This window comes from Mesoplodon mirus (assembly GCF_964341445.2).
Source record: "Mesoplodon mirus genome assembly, chromosome: 7".
Lineage (NCBI taxonomy): Eukaryota > Metazoa > Chordata > Mammalia > Artiodactyla > Ziphiidae > Mesoplodon > Mesoplodon mirus.
Window position 1 is genome coordinate 14,533,848 of NC_138983.1, and position 19,311 is coordinate 14,553,158.

Consider the following 19,311-nt stretch of genomic DNA (forward strand, 5'->3'; position numbering starts at 1 on the left):
AGGCTTTCTAGGGGTACCTCCCTAAGTCACCTATTAGCATAAGTTTAAAAGAGACTCCTTATGAATGACAAAAGACTTCTATCACTCAGGAACAAGGGTTTTAGGAGCTCTGTGCCAAAAATGGGGACTAAGACCAACTATGTATTTCTTATTATATAAATCACAGTATCACACCACCTCCAAATTTGTGGTTTGAGACAATGATGTGTTTCTCACGATCCTGTGGGTTAGGAATTCGGGCAGGGTTTGTCTGGTTGGTTCTTCTGCCCTGTGTCGCATCAGTTGGAGTCACTCATTTGTCTGCTTTCGGCTGGTGACTGGGCTGGGTTAGACAGAGCAACAGGGTTTCAACTCATTGGTCTGGCACCTTCAATGTGGCCTCTCCTAGTAGTGTCTTATCATCCAGGTCTCTCTATATGGTCTGTATCTCCAATGGGACATCCTGAATTTCCTTGCAGCCTGGTGGTTGGCTTCCAGGAGTGAAAGTGGATGCTGTCGGTCCTGGAACTGGCACATCATCGCTTCTGCCATATTCTGTGGTCAGAGCAAGTCACAGGGTCAGCCCAGATTCAGGGAGAGAAAAATATGTTCTTATCTCTTGATGGGCAGAGCAGCAATGGGAGTAGGGTAGAAGGAATTGATGGAGACTGTCCTTGGAGAGAACCTAAGTTAGACTAAGTTAGTTGTGGAGAATCCTAACTCTAGCAATGCACGGAGGTCACTAGCATATGTGTCTGCCATGTGGATAAGAAAGGGTTGGTATGAGGCTCTACATTGAAGACTCCCCTTTTTCTTTTCTCAGGTGTGTTGATGTCATATTTCATGTTTGACAAAGGGGTATGCACAGACATGACAGAGTATGTTCAGTCACATTCTTTGTTGACTGTGTTTTTTGAGATTTATGTTCTATCCTGGTTGCCGTACAAAAGTAAATTACTGTGGCATCTATCTCTATTTCCTAATAGGTAATTTTTTTATTTGGATGGATTTGGTAGGTTTGTAGGATAAACACGTAGTAGCTGAATTTCATGATATAGTCTTATTTGGCACTTTATCAAATTCAGAGTTATTTCTGGTCAAAGGTTTTGAAGTCCCCTTTTCTTGCAAAAACTATGTAAATAAGTTGCTGTAAAGGAAGGAATGAGAAGTTTTTTCATTTTTCCTCAGCATCATTTTTTTTTTTCTGGCCACACCATGGGGCCTGTGGGATCTTAGATCCCCCACCAGGGATTGAACCCGTGCCCTTGGCAGTGAAAGCGCAGGGTCTTGACCATTGGACTGCCAGGGAATTCCCCTCAGCATCATTCCTTAATTTCTTGACCTTTGAGGAAATGAACATTAAAAATAGAAAGCAAGCTGATTTCCAGTTGATACGGTAAGACAGTGAAACGTTGGTTGAGGGCCTAATACATGTGAGACTAGTACATGAAATAGGAGAGAGACCACATAGGAGGTTTTATCTCAGGCATTAGGGAGTTTTCTGTTGTAATGAAGTATGTAGACTCTGGAGCCAGACTGCCTGGGTTTGGATTCTGAATCGAGCACTGACAGTGTGACTTGTTCTCTTAGGGCCTCATGTACCTGAGGATTGTAAATGAGTTACTTTATGTAAAGTGCTAAGAACAGTGGGAATGAAAAGGACTATGCAAGTGTTAGTTATTATTATTTTAACCATTATCTCGAGACTTTATTATTATTTTTTTAAAGGTTACAGTGGTAAGATTTTTTTTTTATATATGAAATGGTTTGGAGACCTTTGCGGTGGACAGTCTCATTTTGCCTAGAAGAATTTGTCTTTAATTAGTCTGATTGTTTATAGGACTTTGTGGTCTTAAATATTTTTTTTTCTCATTAGATTCTGTAATTCTTCATTATAGAATGAAGGTATTATTTTGGTACAAGCACTGGAATTATATAATAGCCAGCACTTTTCATTTGGTAAGTCTTTTAATCCCTGTGGTAATCCTATCATATACATACTATCTTTTACGATGATGAAACTGGAGTACAGGGAGGTTAAGTAACTGTTCCAAGAAACCTTCATGTACCAAGAAAATGACAGAGCCGTACCAAGAAAATGACAGAGCCGTACCAAGAAAATGACAGAGCTGGGATTCAGTCGCCAGTCTGATTTCAAGACCCATATATCACTATACTATACTATCTCTTATTTAGAAATTATGGATAAAAAAATTAAACATTACTTAAAGTTTCTCTATCTAGACTTAAACCACAATTAGCAGTTTGGTATATCCTAGGATATCCTTTAGTACTCTGCATACAATAGATACACAACTCAGGTAATAGTTGAAGTTTTTATGCTTCCAGGTGTGTTTGCTTTCAGAATTTGTTACCTGATAACAGTTCTAGATTTGTGATGCTTTGTCCCAAATTCCCTGCTCCCCTCCAAGTTCAGTCTACTCTAGGAGTCAGGCAAGAGCTATATAGAGGCAGGGATGGTTGCTGCTGTGGTGCTTACATATTTGGACTTGGATCATGTATGGTGTCATTTGAAGTGTCCTGAAATGCCCTGTAGAAAGTCCTATTAATGAAAACAGAGCTGCCAACTGTAGAAAACCCTGTGTATTTCCACCCACATGGAGTTTCTAAAGAGTACTGGGCCACTTTTAGGCCTCTAATTAAAGGCCTGCCATTTTGTAGTTAATTTTCCAGTTGTTGGGAGAACTCTACTTATGCAGGTGATCCTAGGTTTAGTATTTAAGGGATTTTTTTTTTTTCTTTTAAAGAGTTAACCCTCAGGACTTCCCTGAGCGGTCTATCAGTTAAGACTCCGTGCTTCTAGTGCAGGGGGAGCGGGTTTGATCCCTGGTTGGGGAACTAAGATCCCGCATGCCACGTAGTGCGGCCAAAAAAAGAAAAAGCAAAAACAACAAAAAAAAGAGTTAACCTTGGGTTGAATCCTGTATGCTATTTTGGGATATATATTGGTATTACATGGCTGAGTTGACTCTTAGACTTTGCCTACATGGGCATGGCGAAGTGGAGAGAGATGCAGTTACTCAAATAAATGAGATCATTGGACTGCATTTTAACAGTGCTTCCAGGCCTAATAACTTTCTGATTCACACCCCTGGAATGCTATTGGTAGGGAGGATTTGGGGTGTGAATTATTAGCCAGGTTTTGCAGATACAGCTCTAAGTTGTTGGTTCTGTTTTTTAATTCACTTTTTATGTAGAGATAGCCCAAATCTCATTTAATTATTTTTGCCACACAAATGAGTACAGTACTTTCCCTGAGTACTTTTTATTTTGTTGTCTGGTAACAGCCTTTGAAATGTTTCTTAGGAATCTGCTACTCTTGGGAATCATGGCATCTCAGGTCTCAGAGGTTTTAGTTGGCCATATTGTTTGTTGAGGGAAACCATGGTGAACCCCAAAGAGGATTCAATAATAATGACAAGAATAACAACAGTGGTCTTAATGCCCCACCACACTTTTCTTTTTGTGTTTTTTTTTTCTTTTTTTCTTTTCACCACACTTTTCTTATTGGAGCCTCACAACAACTCGATGAGGCAGATATTGCACTTCCTATTTACAAAGGGGGCAGAAAAGTCTCAAAGAGGTTAAATAACTTGTCCAAAGTCATATTGCTTGAAGCTGGAGTGAAATTGCTAGCATAAGGTGATCAAATTGCAAGGAGAACCTGTAAGTCTGACTTTAGTTTCCACTGGGCTGTGCATAATCTCTAGGTGACTTTTATTAGTGCTCGTTAAATATAATTTTGTCCTAGAATTAAGCAGAGAAAACCTTTCAAGGTGGTTATCTTCCCATCTTTTTAGAGTGATCATCATATTATGGAGGGGGGGTGGTTAGAAATGGGGTGGAATAACAAATAATATTTGTGTTATGTACATATCCCAGTCGTGCCCTCTGGTTGTACGTGCACAAGGCTTTTGGTGATTGAGGATTGATTCCGGGGGCCTGTGTAATGGTATCACAAAGACTCTTCTTGGCACCCTTTGTCCCAATCTGGTTTAAGGGACAGATTGGGAAACTTGTTTCTTCCTCCTTTTTAAAAAGAGGAATGAAAAACACACTTGACTGGCACTTCCTCCTCAGCAACAGGCCTGCCTGACTGCAGTTTGATTTAGCTCCTTTTGTTCTTTATGGAGAACAAAGTAAAATTTCTTCTCAGGTGGCTGTAAGGAGTGTATCAGGAGAAGGCCCCTTATCCTTTTAAAGAAACAGAGCAAATATTTTTTCTTCAGACAAAAGAGAGACTGTGCAGTTGTTTTAGTTCCTTTGACTTCTTGCCATCAGTCAGACTTTCTCTTGTTTGAACTGTTGGTGTGTTTAGGTCTCTGGGAATTGGTAGACAAGCTCTTCAGTAATCCTGAGCTTTAGTTTTTGAATTTTCTTGATAACTGGTATTTGTAGCAGCTCTTCCCTCGTCCTTCTGATTCCTGTAGGAACTTCAGACTGCATCACAGTTTTCTGAATCATCCAATGTTTGTGACCTATATTTTCTTCCTCTTGAGTTACACGAGGTCAGAAGGTCAGACTTTTTTTAGGAATTGGACTGCTGCTGTGTTCACCACATTTTATAAGATTATAAATGGTTTAAAAGTACTTTTAATGTTGCACTATAGGTCAAGGAACCCTCAAAACACATTTCTGCTGAACTTCTCTATATTAGGTAAAAGAATGATTGGCTCTAAAAAAATTATAGGCTCAGTTAAGGGTTAAGGTGAATGGATGGGAACTGTATTTCTGCCACCTTCCTGGTTAGTAATTATTTAGATTTGTGGCAGTTTCACTTCCAGACTTTTGGTCTTAAACCATGAGTTGTCAGGGTCACCAAGGAGATTATTTCTTTCCAGTTAGTTCATCCTTAGTTTATGCAGGAGGTTGGCCTGCACTGTGTTGACATATTCAGTGTGTACATAGTATTTATATTGTAGGCTACTGGGGGATGAGAGCTGTACTACAAGAATACAGGCTAGAGTGTTCCTCAGTCAATCTTTAGGGAACTTTGTGCTGTATGTGACTAGGAACTTGGAATTATGTTTTTCTGTAGAATCTTTCTGACTTTTTAAATTTTAATATTCCAGGGAGAAAACTCATTTCAGCACAGGTGATAAATATTTTTCCTTCTGTATTTGGATGCATCTAGTTGTGTACTTTTTAGATTGCAGCCTTTCATGAAGTGTAAAGAGCTGATTATTGTTTGACTTTTTACAATAAGCATTTACTTTTTAAATTAAAAAAATGAAAAGAACACTGCCTTTTCTGATGATTGTCACTTATAATCCTGCCACCCAAAAAGAACCATGGTTAATACTTTTTATATTTCTCTTCTATCATTTTTTTTATGATTTAAAATATTTATTTATTTATTTATTTATTTTATTTATTTTTGGCTGCATTGGGTCTTCATTGCTGCGTGCGGGCTTTTTCTAGTTGCGGTGAGCAGGGGCTACTCTTCGTTGCGGTGTGCGGGCTTCTCATTGCGGTGGCATCTCTTGTTGCGGAGCACGGGCTCTAGGCACACAGGCTTCAGTAGTTGTGGCATGTGGGCTCAGTAGTTGTGGCATGCGGGCTCAGTAGTTGTGGCTCACGGGCTGTAGAGTGCAGACTCAGTAGTTGTGACACACGGGTTTGGTTGCTTTGCAACATGTGGGATCTTTCCCAGACCAGGGCTTGAACCCGTGTCCCCTGCATTGGCAGGTGGATTATTAATCACTGTGCCACCAGGGAAGTGCCTCTATCATTATTCGTAAAGATTTAAAAAAAATAAAATTTGGATCATACTGTGTATATAATTTCTATTCTGTTTTTTTCACTTAATATGTATTTTTTCACATTATTAAATATTTTAAAAATAAATTTTGAATAGGTAATTTCAAAAATAAAAATGACATAAAACAAAAACACTGAGAAGTCTAGCTTCTATCTTTGTCTCCATTTACCTTGTCCCTTCAGTCCCTAATAAGTGACCCTTAATTTCTCCTCTTTTTCAAAAGTTAGCCTTACTATATACGTTGTTTTGCTCCTTGCTTTTTCCTCCTCTGAACAATGTATCTTGGAGATCTCTTGCTATCAGTACCCAGAGAATCTTCCTTACTGTAGATTAGTCATTTAGTCCCCTTTAGAGACTTGGGTTGTGCCCTATTTTTGCTATTACAAACAATAAGAAGTAGTAATTAAAGGGAAAAAATTAAGCATTTACTCTGCTTCAGTTATTAAGGGAAAGTTCTTTCCAGAAGAATGTCAGCTAATAAATGTAGAAATAATGATGGAATTGGAAAATCAACGTATTCCAGCTCCCAAATGAAATAATTTAAAAAGGAACCATCAGTGATTGCTAAACGATTAAGCAAAAGGTTGAAGAGGAACAGCATATTCACATGGTGCCAAACGTTAGCCACAGATCAGTAGTTGTAAAGGGGGAAATATACCTTTATAAAGAGAGCTCTGGCTGTTACAGACTCAGCCAAGTGATCATGTTTTGCCAGATGATCATGTAATTTACCAGGTCTCACTAAGTGGAACAGTCTGAGAATATGATGTGCTGCATCATGAGATGAGGTACATAGGTAGCATCACCTGAGAAGCATTTTTGCCCAAGCCTCTTAACCTAAACCTAGTCAGTGTTTACAGGAAGTATTAGGGATAGAGATGCAAGCTAAATGGTACTGTGAGGAAATAATCAGACAAAACTAGGATGTAACTGTCAACTGAAAGTCAACAAGTCAACTCTCCTGGTCTTTTTAAAAAGCTTGTGTTGTAAACAAACAAATGAGCATAAACAGAACCAACCAAAATAAACCTTGGAGGCCATTCTAGAGTAAGAGAGACTAAAGAGACATAACATCCAAATTCGTTGCTTGAACCTTGATTGGGTTCTGGATTTTTTTTTTTTTTTTTTTTTTTTTGCGGTATGCGGGCCTCTCACTGTTGTGGCCTCTCCCGTTGCGGAGCACAGGCTCTGGATGCGCAGGCTCAGCGGCCATGGCTCATGGGCCCAGCCGCTCTGTGGCATGTAGGGTCTTCCCGGACTGGGGCACGAACCCGTGTCCCCTTCATCGGCAGGTGGACTCTCAACCACTCCCCCACCAGGGAAGCCCTGGATTTTTTAAAAGACACTTTTTGGTGTATTTGGTGTATTAAAGGCACAAATGATAATGGGTGTGATAATGGTATTGTGGTTATGAAGTTAAATGTCTTCATTCTTAGATGCACAGTGAGGTATATAGGATTAGAGTATCTCAATGCCTGCTGAAATGGTTCTTAGGAAAATTAAAACAACCCTTATATATCTCTATCCATAGAGATAAATGAGGCAAATTTGACAATATATTAGCAATTCTTGAGTCTAAGTGGTGAGTAGTTGGTATTTATTCTACTGTTTTCAACTTTTCTGTATATTTGAATTATTTCAATATATAGTTGAAGAAACAGTGTTGCAATGAATGAGGTTTATATACGTATTCTTTTCAAATGCCATTTCACTGGGCTGCATATTCCATTGTTTGGAGGGACCACAATTCTTTAATTGTTGCACATGTGTATATTTTGCTGCTATTTGACATTTTAGTAGAATTTGTGTTTATTTTGTGACAGTTTTATACAGTTAAGGCTTGCAGTGGATGAGAAAAAGGAATTGAAATTTTTTCTTCTCTTTCCTTTATCCTCTATTCTGGAACTTGAGTGGGGAAGAGAAAAAGAGAATGAGAAAGGTACCTTGAAGTGGTTCTGTGCACTTGCTTTTAGGTAGGAGATAGAATTGAAACTGCTGCATAAGGACCATACCTTAAGTAATAGCCTTTTAAAATAGGTTACATGTCCTTTAGTTTGGAGGCTGCCCAAGTGATAAGGAGGACAGCTAGCAACTAGGGAAGCAGCTTGGCAAAGAGTGGGGAGTGCAGATTTTTTTTTTTTTTTTTTTTTTTTTTTTTGGCTGTGCTATGTGCCATGCAGGATTTTAGTTCCTGGACCAGGGATTGATCCTGTGACCCCTGCATTGGAAGCACGGAGTCCTAACCACTGGACTGCCAGGGAAGTCCCCAGAGTGCAGATATTGTGTTTTGATTTGTTTTGTTTTTGACAGGGTTTTAGACCTTTTGGTTAGTAAAAAAGTTCTTACTGCCTGATAAAAAGAATAACTCCTTTAGACAATGGTCTGTTCTTTAGATATAAGGCTGAGCTATGGAGGATATGGGAGGAATTTAAGGATGAAATATTCTTGGAAGAAAAGTTCTGGGAGAAGGGTCTTTTCTGAGAAGATGTCATTAAATATGAAAAGAACAGTACTTTCGTCTTTGAGCTAGAATCGTATTTGCAGTGGGACCCTCTCTGACTGCAGAATAGATGTTCTTTGACATTAATGTCTATACCTTAGATTTCCATGAAGGCAACTTACAAGGACCTGAATGGCCTCATTTTAGCTGCTTCAGCGTGTAGAGCTATTGCTCGCTCCTTCTCTTCCCGGGCCTGGTGTGACAGTGGCTACTGAGGACCATGAAGGTTGTTCCAGAGAAGAATGCTGTCCGGATACTCTGGGGGCGAGAACGGGGCACTCGGACCTTTGGAGCTCAGCGACTTCTGCAGGAGCTGGTGGAAGATAAAACCCGGTGGATGAAATGGGAGGGCAAGGTGAGAAAAATGGGTGTTTTTCACATAGGAGTTGTAGGGGTGACGGTAGAATGGGGCCTTAGAATGGGTTAATGACATAGAGTTGGGGTACAATTTATTTTGTGTAGGAGAATTGATATATCTAACTTGTTTTTTTGTGGGGGAAGGTTTTAATAAATTTGGAAGCATAATGGGCTGGAAATATCATTTTTCTTTAGAGCTAGATATTTTTCCTGAAGGTAATTTAGATTTATCTCTCAATTTGTAGCTTGATCATTGTCTCCAGTTTTTAAGCTTACACTGTAAATACTAGTCTAGAATGGTTTGGTGCTTTTGAGATAGAGTGAGCCATAGTTTATAAATAATGTATTTTAACTTTTGTTTGTTTGTTTCTCAGAGAGTAGAACTGCCGGATAGTCCACGCTCTACCTTTTTATTGGCCTTCAGCCCAGACAGGTACCACCAAGTCCTTACCTAAACTTTACCTGAGACTTGTGACAGTATTGCTTTCTGTGTATTTGGCCTAGCTTGATCTTCTAAGTCAAATCCCTTTTTTTAAAAAAATTTATTTTATTTATTTATTTTTGTCTGCATTGGGTCTTCTTTGCTGCGTGCGGGCTTTCTCTAGTTGTGGCGAGCGGGGGCTACTCTTGGTTATGGTGCTCCGGCTTCTCATTGCGGTGGCTTCTCTTGTTGTGGAGCACAGGCTCTAGGCACGCGGGCTTCAGTAGTTGTGGCACGCGGACTCAGTAGTTGTGGCTTGCGGGCTCTAGAGCGCAGAATCAGTAGTTATGGCACACGGGCTTAGTTGCTCCGCGGCATGTGGGATCTTCCCGGACCAGGGCTCGAACCCGTGTCCCCTGCATTGGCAGGCGGATTCTTAACCACTGCGCCACCAGGGAAGCCCCCTAAAGGCTCTTTGAAGCACTGAATGAACAGAGCTTTGCCAGTGTTATCAGAAAGGGAAAGAAAGTAGATGAGCAGTGCTAACCATAAAAATAATGGGAATAAGCAAAGGAGTCTATGAACGTCGAGGATCAAAACTTGGAAAGTTTCTCAGTAAGAATCCTTTGCCTGTGTGAAATAGGCCACCAATACTGTGATAGTTTTCCCTGCTGGAAAAAATATTCTCTGAAGGGGTTATGTGTCATCTGGGGACAGAATGGAGAAGCCAAAAGCTTTTAGATGAGAATGTTTCTGTTGGTTGTAATGCCCAAGTTGTAGTTTTTATCATGTTGGGATGATAAAATTTTCAAAAATTTTCATTTTTGTCCAAAGCTGATAAAGTTTATTGCCCTCCCACGTGCTTCACATTTACTTCCTCCTCTTTGATTCCCTAGGACTCTCTTGGCCTCCACCCATGTAAACCATAATATCTATATCACGGAGGTGAAGACAGGCAAGTGCGTTCACTCTCTGATTGGACACCGCCGCACTCCATGGTGTGTCACTTTTCATCCCACCATCTCAGGCCTTATTGCTTCTGGCTGCCTAGATGGGGAGGTTAGGATTTGGGATTTACACGTAAGTGTTTCCTTTTCTTTGGTATTCTAAATGCAGAGACTTGTTTACCCTTGGGTTCTTAACTCTGGAGGAGAGACTAGCCAGGTTCTTAGGACTATATCTGAGTACTTACTCAGTACTCATTGCCTACTTACTGATAGGGAGTCTAGCCGACAGCCCTCCATTCTGAGATGAACACCCTGTTTAATTGTCTGCCCATTGTGACATAGTACAGGACACTCTAAGACGTCTTCAGGATGGATTTCTCTTGTTTTAGATCAAGGATTGTACTGTATTCTGATCATGATCATCAAAGCAATGTGCCCTTGTCCTGGTGACTGGCTAGTGGGTAGTCGTGCACCATGTCATGCACCAAGCTTGAGTTTTCACAGGCTACAGAAACAGGAGCTGTGCGGGTGCTCATTGCTTACGGATTGTAGATGACAAAACTGAGCTGACACTAATGTTTTTCTGATAAAGTCGGTGACACTGCCAGATCACTGGTTTTGTACGTCGTTTTCAGAGGACATTCTTAAAGTAGGCCCTACAAGTAGTCGTTTTATGTTAAATGGACTCCCCTTTTTTTTTTTTTTTTTTGAAATTGACATCTCAGTCTGCTGGCAGCTTGTAACCTAAGAATGTCTGGGATTTGTTCATTCATAGGGTGGCAGTGAAAGCTGGTTCACAGATAGCAACAATGCCATCGCCTCCCTGGCTTTCCACCCTACGGCTCAGCTCCTGCTGATTGCTACTGCCAATGAGATCCACTTCTGGGATTGGAGTCGACGGGAGCCCTTTGCCGTGGTGAAGACAGCCAGTGAGATGGAACGGGTCCGGTGAGTGCCCTGCCCACCAGCAATGTCTGGCATAGGGTTAGCATGGCAGAGAGCACTTACCCGTGCTTGCACCTCAGGAGACAGATTATTATCTCCGTATTATCCCTGCTCAGGGCGGGGTGTTATCCCTATGGCTCTTCCTACTTTTTAAGCATCTGGCTAATCAGCCAGGAAGCAGTTCATATTGTTCATTTCAGCTGTTCCATATTGGCCTCATCTTCTGGTCTCTGTAGACTGTTAGAATCTTTTTTAGGTTCAAAGCTATCTGGTTTGGTATAAAGCCTTTTTTTTTTTTTATAATCCTGAAAGGTATTCAGGTGGTGGGTAGCTTGGTGGGTAAATTGCTCATCCCTGGTTTTCTGGCAATGGAAAGTGGAGATGTAGATATGTGTCCAATCTGCTAGTAGATATTTACATATTTAGCCTTCAAAATCAGCGCACATATTGCCTGAATTAAAGTCGATGCATTGTTTTCCTTTGGTCCTCTTGGTATCGCAGTTGGATATTAGCTAATTTTCTAGCCTCAGCTGTGTCACTTGATGCTGAGACTGTTCCTTGTCACCAGCACTCATGCTTCTTGCCAGTGTAGCTGCTGTGTGAGGGGAGACCTGAACCTGTGGCAGAGTATGGGAGCATTCTCTGCTTTACGATTATGATGGGCTCTTAGACATGAGCAGCTGCTTCCTGGGATGGAATCCCAGGTGTTTTTTGAAATTATTTTTGTGATACGTATTCCCTTATTCTGGCAAGTGTGAGGACGTAAGAAGTAGTGACCTTTATTATTTTAATCTGTTTGAAAGTTTTGGAAGTCTGTAGCATTAAGTGGATACCTCGGTGATCCCACAATTGTCAGTAATGATTTCCAGACGTTTTCTCACAGGTTTCCTCTTCTCGGTTAACATAATTTCTCTCTCTGTGTCTCTGTCCCTCTCTTCTGTGCTTTCAGTCTGGTGAGATTTGATCCTCTTGGACACTACTTACTCACAGCAATTGTTAACCCCTCTAATCAGCAGGTAAGTTAGTCAGCAGTTTCAACTCTGTCTAAACTGTGGGTTATTTTCTCAACGAGTGCTCTAATTCTGATTATATTGGACTTCAATTTTCAATGTCCAAGTGTTTCTTTCCAGTCAAGATTCAAAACTAGCTTCAGACTGTATTCAAAGTTATAGCCATATCGTGACAGGGGAGTCCATTCTGAAACCCCTGAGTGATCGTCCCAGTAGAAGTAACCAGGCCGTGTTGGATAACTTGTCATTCATGTGCCTCTGGCTGGTTGACATTTTGCTTCGCCTTACTGCCTCCATGTCATGGAAATGCCTTTCGTAACAGAGTTGGTTTGCCAGCTGTACTCGTTCAGAAGTGTTGCTAATTGGAAGTGAATAATTTAATACCATATGACGATTCTGAATCTGGAACCAGTTAGTTCTCAGTACTTCAAGGATGGAGTTGTTGCCTCTCTAGAAAGGTTTTCCTTGGATGATTATCAGTAGTTTTTCTTGATTTACCTGCAAGTTCTACCTAACTACCTGGCTCTGCCCCCGCCCCACCTTGGTCCACGTTGCAGGGTGATGACGAACCAGAGATCCCCATAGACGGAACAGAATTATCGCATTACCGTCAGCGTGCCCTCCTGCAGTCACAGCCAGTGCGCCGGACGCCTCTCCTCCACAATTTCCTGCACATGCTGTCCTCCCGCTCCTCTGGCATCCAGGTGGGAGAGCAAAGCACAGTGCAAGATTCTGCCACCCCCTCACCCCCACCGCCTCCCCCTCAGCCCTCCACGGAGCGTCCCAGGACTTCCGCTTACATCCGGCTCCGACAGCGGGTCAGTTACCCCACAGCCGAGTGCTGCCAGCACCTTGGGATCCTGTGCCTTTGCAGCCGCTGCTCTGGCACTCGAGTTCCTTCCCTCTTGCCACACCAGGACAGTGTCCCCCCTGCTCCTGCCAGGGCTACTACCCCTTCCTTTTCTTTTGTACAGACCGAGCCCTTCCATCCCCCGGAGCAGGCCTCATCAGCGCAGCAGGACCAGGGCCTCCTGAACCGGCCGTCTGCCTTCAGTACAGTCCAGAGCAGCACTGCCGGCAACACGCTCCGCAACCTCAGTCTGGGTCCCACCCGTCGCTCTTTGGGAGGCCCTCTGTCTAGCCACCCTTCTAGGTATCACCGAGAAATCGCTCCCGGGCTGACAGGATCTGAGTGGACCCGGACAGTGCTCAGTCTGAACTCCCGCTCTGAGGCGGAATCCATGCCCCCGCCCAGGACCAGTGCCTCTTCGGTGAGTTTGCTGTCTGTGCTGAGACAGCAGGAAGGTGGCTCTCAAGCATCTGTGTACACTTCAGCCACAGAAGGGAGGGGTTTTCCAGCTTCAGGGTTGGCAGCTGAGTCAGATGGAGGGACTGGCTCCAGCCAAAACAACTCGGGCAGCATTCGCCATGAGCTTCAATGTGACCTGAGACGCTTCTTTTTGGAGTATGACCGGCTTCAGGAGCTGGACCAGAGCCTGAGTGGGGAAGCGCCCCAGGCCCAACAGGCCCAGGAAATGCTCAACAATAACATTGAATCCGAGAGGCCAGGCCCCTCCCATCAGCCCACCCCGCACAGCAGCGAGAACAACTCCAACCTGTCCCGTGGCCACCTGAACCGCTGCCGCGCTTGCCACAATCTCCTGACCTTCAACAACGATACCCTGCGCTGGGAAAGAAGCGCACCTAACTACTCCTCTGGCGAAGCCAGCTCCTCCTGGCAGGTCCCCAGTACCTTTGAGGGCATGCCCTCGAGTGGCAGCCAGTTACCACCTCTCGAGCGGACTGAGGGCCAAACGCCGAGCTCCAGCAGGCTGGAGTTGAGCAGCTCTGCTAGCCCGCAGGAGGAGAGGACTGTGGGGGTGGCCTTCAACCAGGAGACAGGCCACTGGGAACGAATTTACACCCAGTCCAGCAGATCTGGAACTGTGTCGCAGGAGGCCTTACATCAGGATATGGCTGAGGAAAGCTCCGAGGAAGATTCACTCAGGAGGTGAGCAGATGCTTTCCTGTCTTCTCCTGTATCCCTTACTTTCCTCCTGATATCTCTTCCTTCAGTCCTGTGGGTGTTGTGGCTGGATCTGGAGTGTCTGGGATCCATGCATCATGCATCTGGTTCTGATTTCCCTAGCTTCCATTGCATCTTCTTGGAAAATCTTGCTCTGGTGGCGGAAAGAGGATAGGCCTGGCAGTATGAGTCAGGTGACTCGGCTTGCTCCTTTTCTGGCTAAGCTCATGTGACGTTTAGCCTTGGAGGAGAATTGTAGATGAGGTTAGAGAGGCATGAGGAGGTAAAACCGTTGACTTCCTCTGCTCTGCTTTTTGGCCTTCTCCAAGGATTGTATGTGCACGACTGGTTATTGTGAAACAACAAGATGTCCCAGAGAGACTAGGAAAAAGTAGTAAAAGAGAACCCTGCTTAGGACAGATTAGTGTATTGGGTCTTTGATTGTGTTGCTTTGGACAAATTCTGAAACCATATCTTTTGGAACATTGCAACTTGACAAAAGGAAAAGAAAATAGTACATATATATGTCAAGGAAAAGTTTTTTTTTTTAGAGATATATGTTTTTTGGACAGCAAGTTAGTTGCTTAGTTAAGATTCTTTGAGTGGATCTTCCAGATGGACATTCACCTCGAGGTGGAGAAGAAGAAATTCATAGAAGGAAGGCCTCTCCATACTTGGATTGTCATCCCAGGCAACTCTTTCATGGAAGAAACAGAGTGGGTGTAGTTGATCGCCCACCACATGTTCCGTGTATGGCTGTGTGCGCATCTATCTTGATTTATTAGGGACTTCTTTCTGTAATTCTGTAAAGGTCAAATCTAGCATAATCACCAACTCCCAGAATATGCTTGTTGGATCCAAACAGCATATTGCTGTGCATTACATCCTCTGTTGAAGCTACTGAAATTTCTCTGACATAAGCTTCTAGCAAGGGTGGGAATATGGATTGTGCACATAATGTACTTGTTATTTTGGGAGAATGCTTTAGAGAGTTACCCAGTTAATAAGTATTTGTTGAATTATATATTTTTTTCTAGCACTGTGCTAGGCACTGTCAGGAGTACAAAAGAAGTATAATACCTGGTCTTTGCCCACTGGCAGTATACGGTGTTGTTGTAGAGGCAAGACTTATTTACATGTAATTACATAAAAAATGTAAATGAGCCGAATGCTTCATTGTATGGTACTGAGAGTAAATGTAGTCTAATTTCAGAGAAAGGGAAGGATCATCAAAGAAGTCTTTACAAGAATAAGTCTTGAAAGATGGGTAGGATTTGGGAAAGGGAAAGACCTTTTTATTTTGGGGGTATAGCACATGCTAAGGGAGGAAAGGGCATGATGAATTCAGGATAATAAGAAGTTACTTAAGGGCAGTTAGTAACGTGAACACAGGGAGACTTGGTCAGATATGAAAGATAGACGAGGTACCTGAGATTGTTACTCTGCCCGTTTGATTGAGGCCAGTTCTGGATTAACATCTAAATTCCCAGCTTTGGAATACTTTGCCTTGCATAATGACCCATATCAGGAGCATGAGACTCTGTTCTTCCTTTTTGTCAAGAGAGGTGAGACCGTAGCAAGCATGGTGCCTGACATATAGTAGGCATTCAAAAAGTTTATTAAAGGTAGCAATAAAGGACTATCTTCAGTTATTGCTCTAAAAGCCTACCAGTGCCTGTTTCACTAGCATCCGTGGGTTTGTGGTCAGCCTCTGTCCATTCTGTTCTAGCAGGACCTCTTCATGTGTTGCTGTTCTGAGAAATACCTGAGTTGTTTAAAAACTGTTGTTTGATAATAATTAGAGATACCAATTACTGAGAGCCTACTACTGTGTTCTAGCTTTGCATTAATTATTTCTAATTTCCACAGTAACTCTGTGCAAGGCAGGTATGAAATTTCCCATCTTCCAGTTGAGGAAGGAGTGGCTCAGAGAAGTCAAGTTTCTTGTTAAAGGTCACACAGTAGGTTGCTGAGTGGAGATTTGAACTCCAGTGTGCATGACTAAAGATTTTTCTTGGCTGCCCTCCATGGTGTATTTTTTTAAAATTAATTAATTAATTTATTTTTGGCTGCGTTGGGTCTTTGTTGCTGCGTGTGGGCTTTCTCTAGTTGAGGCGAGTGGGGGCTACTCTTCGTTGTGGTATATGGGCTTCTCATTGTGGTGGCTTCTCTTGTTGCAGAGCATGGGCACTAGGTGCGTGGGCTTCAGTAATTGTGGCATGCAGGCTCAGTAGTTGTGGCGCACGGGCTTAGCTGCTCTGTGGCATGTGGGATCTTCCCGGACCAGGACTTGAACCTGTGTCCCCTGCACTGGCAGGTGGATTCTTTTTTTTTTTTTTTTTTGCGGTACGCAGGCCTCTCACTGTTGTGGCCTCTTCCGTTGCGGAGCACAGGCTCCAAACGCGCGGGCTTAGTGGCCATGGCTCACGGGCCCAGCCGCTCCGCGGCATGTGGGACCTTCCCGAACCAGGGCACGAACCTGTGTCCCCTCCGTCGGCAGGCAGACTCTCAACCACTGCGCCACCAGGGAAGCCCCTGACAGGTGGATTCTTAACCACTGCACCACCAGGGAAATCCCCATGGTGTATTTCTTAAAGTGATAATCTCATTTTTAGATGAACCATTATTATGTTTTTCTTTTCTTTTAACTTTTTGTTATGGAAATCTTCAAACATATAAAAATTAAAAGAAAAGTAGTATAAATGAACTCCCATATACCTATCACCTGGCTTCAAAAATTTTCAACACTCGTCTGTATCCCTTACCCACTCCCAGCCACCCAGACATCGTATAATTTTGTCTGAAAATACTCCAGTATGTTTCTCTAGAGCAATTCTGTCTAATAAAATGTTCTATATCTGTGCCATCTCGTATAGTAGCTACCAGCCACATGTGGCTGTTGAGCATTTGAAATGTGGCTAGTGTGATCTGAGAAACTACATTTAAATTTTAACTGATTTAAATGTAGATAGCCACGTGTGACTAATATATTAATAGTCACTTCTTAATAAAGTAGGCCATTTAAAACCCAGAAACTATTAAGGATCTATCAGAATTTTTTGTAGGCAAAAAGTAGTATGTGGTTGTGGTTTAAATAAAAAAGTTCAAGCATTTAGAAATGTTATGTTGTAGAAAGTGAAGTCCCTTGTCATCTTGCTATAAACAATTATATATATATGTATATATGTATATATATATATATATATATATATACACACACGCTTTTTAAGTTTTAAAATATACAGATGCACAGTTCTCATTGTAAAATAGTATATTAATCCAGTGGTTACATTATTTATGGAGTTGCTTTTCAGATGAGCTTGAATGAGGTGTACCACGAGGGTTTACATCCTATCAAAAATGAGGTATATTGTAAAATATTCTAAGTGCACACCCATTAAAGAAGGGCCACCACTTCCTCATAAACTGAGGGGCTGCATTCTGGTATAAATCACTAATATATACTTGTGTTAATCGGCATCTTCTACCACCTTCTGAAGGTCCAGTGTTCTCTGGCTGATGAGCGGCCTTGCTTGGATTTCCCCAGCAGGTGTCACTGTTGGGCTAGGCTGGCAGGGAAGAGAAGGTGTCCTTACTGTGTGTGTGCACAGTCTACTTGAAGGGAGGGGGTTTATTCTTCAGCCTTGTAGTAGGAGATGGACTAAGGAGGCATGTTTTGATCCTTAGTGTTGCTGATATAATCTATAGTGTTTTCAGATAGTGAGAATATGAAGCAAAAGTGTGTATTTCAGTGTAGCTCTATGTTGCTGAACAGTGATGCACAGTTTATCTCCTTTTGCCTCTGGGCAGTGGAAGGTGACTGTCTCTATATAGTCTGACTCTAGGTTACAGTTTATAACTTGGATGGCAAGCCCTTTGCTTCACCATGAGAAGCTTCTTTTGGGGTCTGATAGCCCAGGACTTAGCAGGAGAAGATGAGGGTGTTGGGGCTTCTTGCAACAGGGTCCCTGTGGCCTTGAAAGGCTGGTATTAGGGAAAAAAAGAAAATTATTTAAATGGCATCTTAAAACTGGAGAAAACCTAGAGTTTATTTAGTCCAGTGTCTGTCTGTCTGTCTCTGTCTCTTTTTCTAATTGATGAGAAAACTTAGATGCAGAGAGGGGAAGTGACTTTTTAAAGAGGTGCTTGTAGCAAAGATGGGAGTCAAACTCCTGGGTCCTAAAGAGGGCACTCTTTCCTCCTCTTCATTTGAAATTAGTGCTTTCACACATCAGTTTTCTCTGTCAGAACTTCTGTTGCTCCTGTAGATCATTGCCTGAGGAGACTCTTCAGTTGACTTCCTTTGTAAAAAATTGGAGCTCTGATAGATCATTTGTAATTATTGTCACTGGGTAAATGTAATCAACGTGATGTTTCTAGGGATACAGGAGAAACACTGTTTTAGTTATTTGCCATAGAACCACATTGATTAGTCCTTTTATTTATTATCATTTTTTAAAATATTTTTTTGGTTGCACCACGAGGCATGTGGGACCTTAGTTCCCCGACTAGGGCTCGAACCCGCACCTCTTGCATTGGAAGCACGGAGTCTTAAATACTGGACCACCAGGGAAGTCCTGATTAGTCCTTTTAAAGTGATCCCAGTTAGGGAAGTTCACTGTTAAAGTCTCAACAATTGGGGTATCAAATTTGGGCTAAATCTTCCCTAACTAAAATTGTTACTGCATTCCTTCTCCAGATAGGTAACAAGGCCTTGTGTCTGAAGTATTTACTAAGATCAAGTGTGTTCTGAGAACAGACATCTCTTGATCTGTACTTTTCTCTTATGATAGGTGAAGACTGGAGAAGACATTCATGGTTACAAGCATAAAATTTGACCCAGAACCTCGAAAGTTAGAACTGAAAGCCCTCATTAGATTTCTATGTTTTTTTAAAAAATTATTTAATTTTGACTGCGTGCGTCTTCGTTGCTGCACGCGGGCTTTCTCTAGTTGCAGCAAGCAGGGGCAACTCTTCGTTGCTGTGCGGTGGCTCCTCATTGCCGTGGCTTCTTGTTCCGGAGCACGGGCTCTAGGTGTGTGGGCTTCAGTAGTTGTGGCACGCGGGCTCAGTAGTTGTGGCTCTTGGGCTCTAGAGCGCAGTCTCAGTAGTTGTGGCCCACGGGCTTAGTTAGTCCGCAACATGTGGGATCTTCCCGGACTGGGGCTCAAACCTATGTCCCCTGAGTTGGCAGGCGGATTCTTAACCACTGCGCCACCAGGGAAGTTCTGAGATTTCTATGTTTTTTTTAAGACTTTTGTGAGGGAATTGCTTTGTTGGAGCAGCCTGAAACCTCTTGAGGCTTCATGGGCCAACTAACTTGCTTGAGCCCTCAATCCCTCAG

At 42.5% G+C, this 19,311-nt stretch overlaps 1 protein-coding gene across 15 annotated transcripts in view; it reads left to right on the forward strand.

Annotated features, from left to right (window-relative positions):
- Positions 1 to 19,311, forward strand: part of AMBRA1 (autophagy and beclin 1 regulator 1) — a 178,277-nt gene that overhangs the window by 21,303 nt on the left and 137,663 nt on the right. For 4 of the 15 annotated variants that reach the window (XM_082627250.1, XM_082627258.1, XM_082627261.1 and 1 more), the window contains 7 exons: positions 1,885 to 1,938; positions 8,363 to 8,616; positions 8,993 to 9,051; positions 9,936 to 10,119; positions 10,762 to 10,934; positions 11,881 to 11,947; positions 12,499 to 13,952. In XM_082627250.1, the coding sequence (XP_082483376.1) occupies positions 8,482 to 8,616; positions 8,993 to 9,051; positions 9,936 to 10,119; positions 10,762 to 10,934; positions 11,881 to 11,947; positions 12,499 to 13,952 (2,072 nt within the window). In that variant the 5' untranslated portion in view covers positions 1,885 to 1,938; positions 8,363 to 8,481. Of the gene's footprint in view, positions 1 to 1,855; positions 1,939 to 8,362; positions 8,617 to 8,992; positions 9,052 to 9,935; positions 10,120 to 10,761; positions 10,935 to 11,880; positions 11,948 to 12,498; positions 13,953 to 19,311 lie in introns of all 15 variants that reach the window. The other 11 variants (XM_082627257.1, XM_082627262.1, XM_082627264.1 and 8 more) reach the window with 4 other exon arrangements.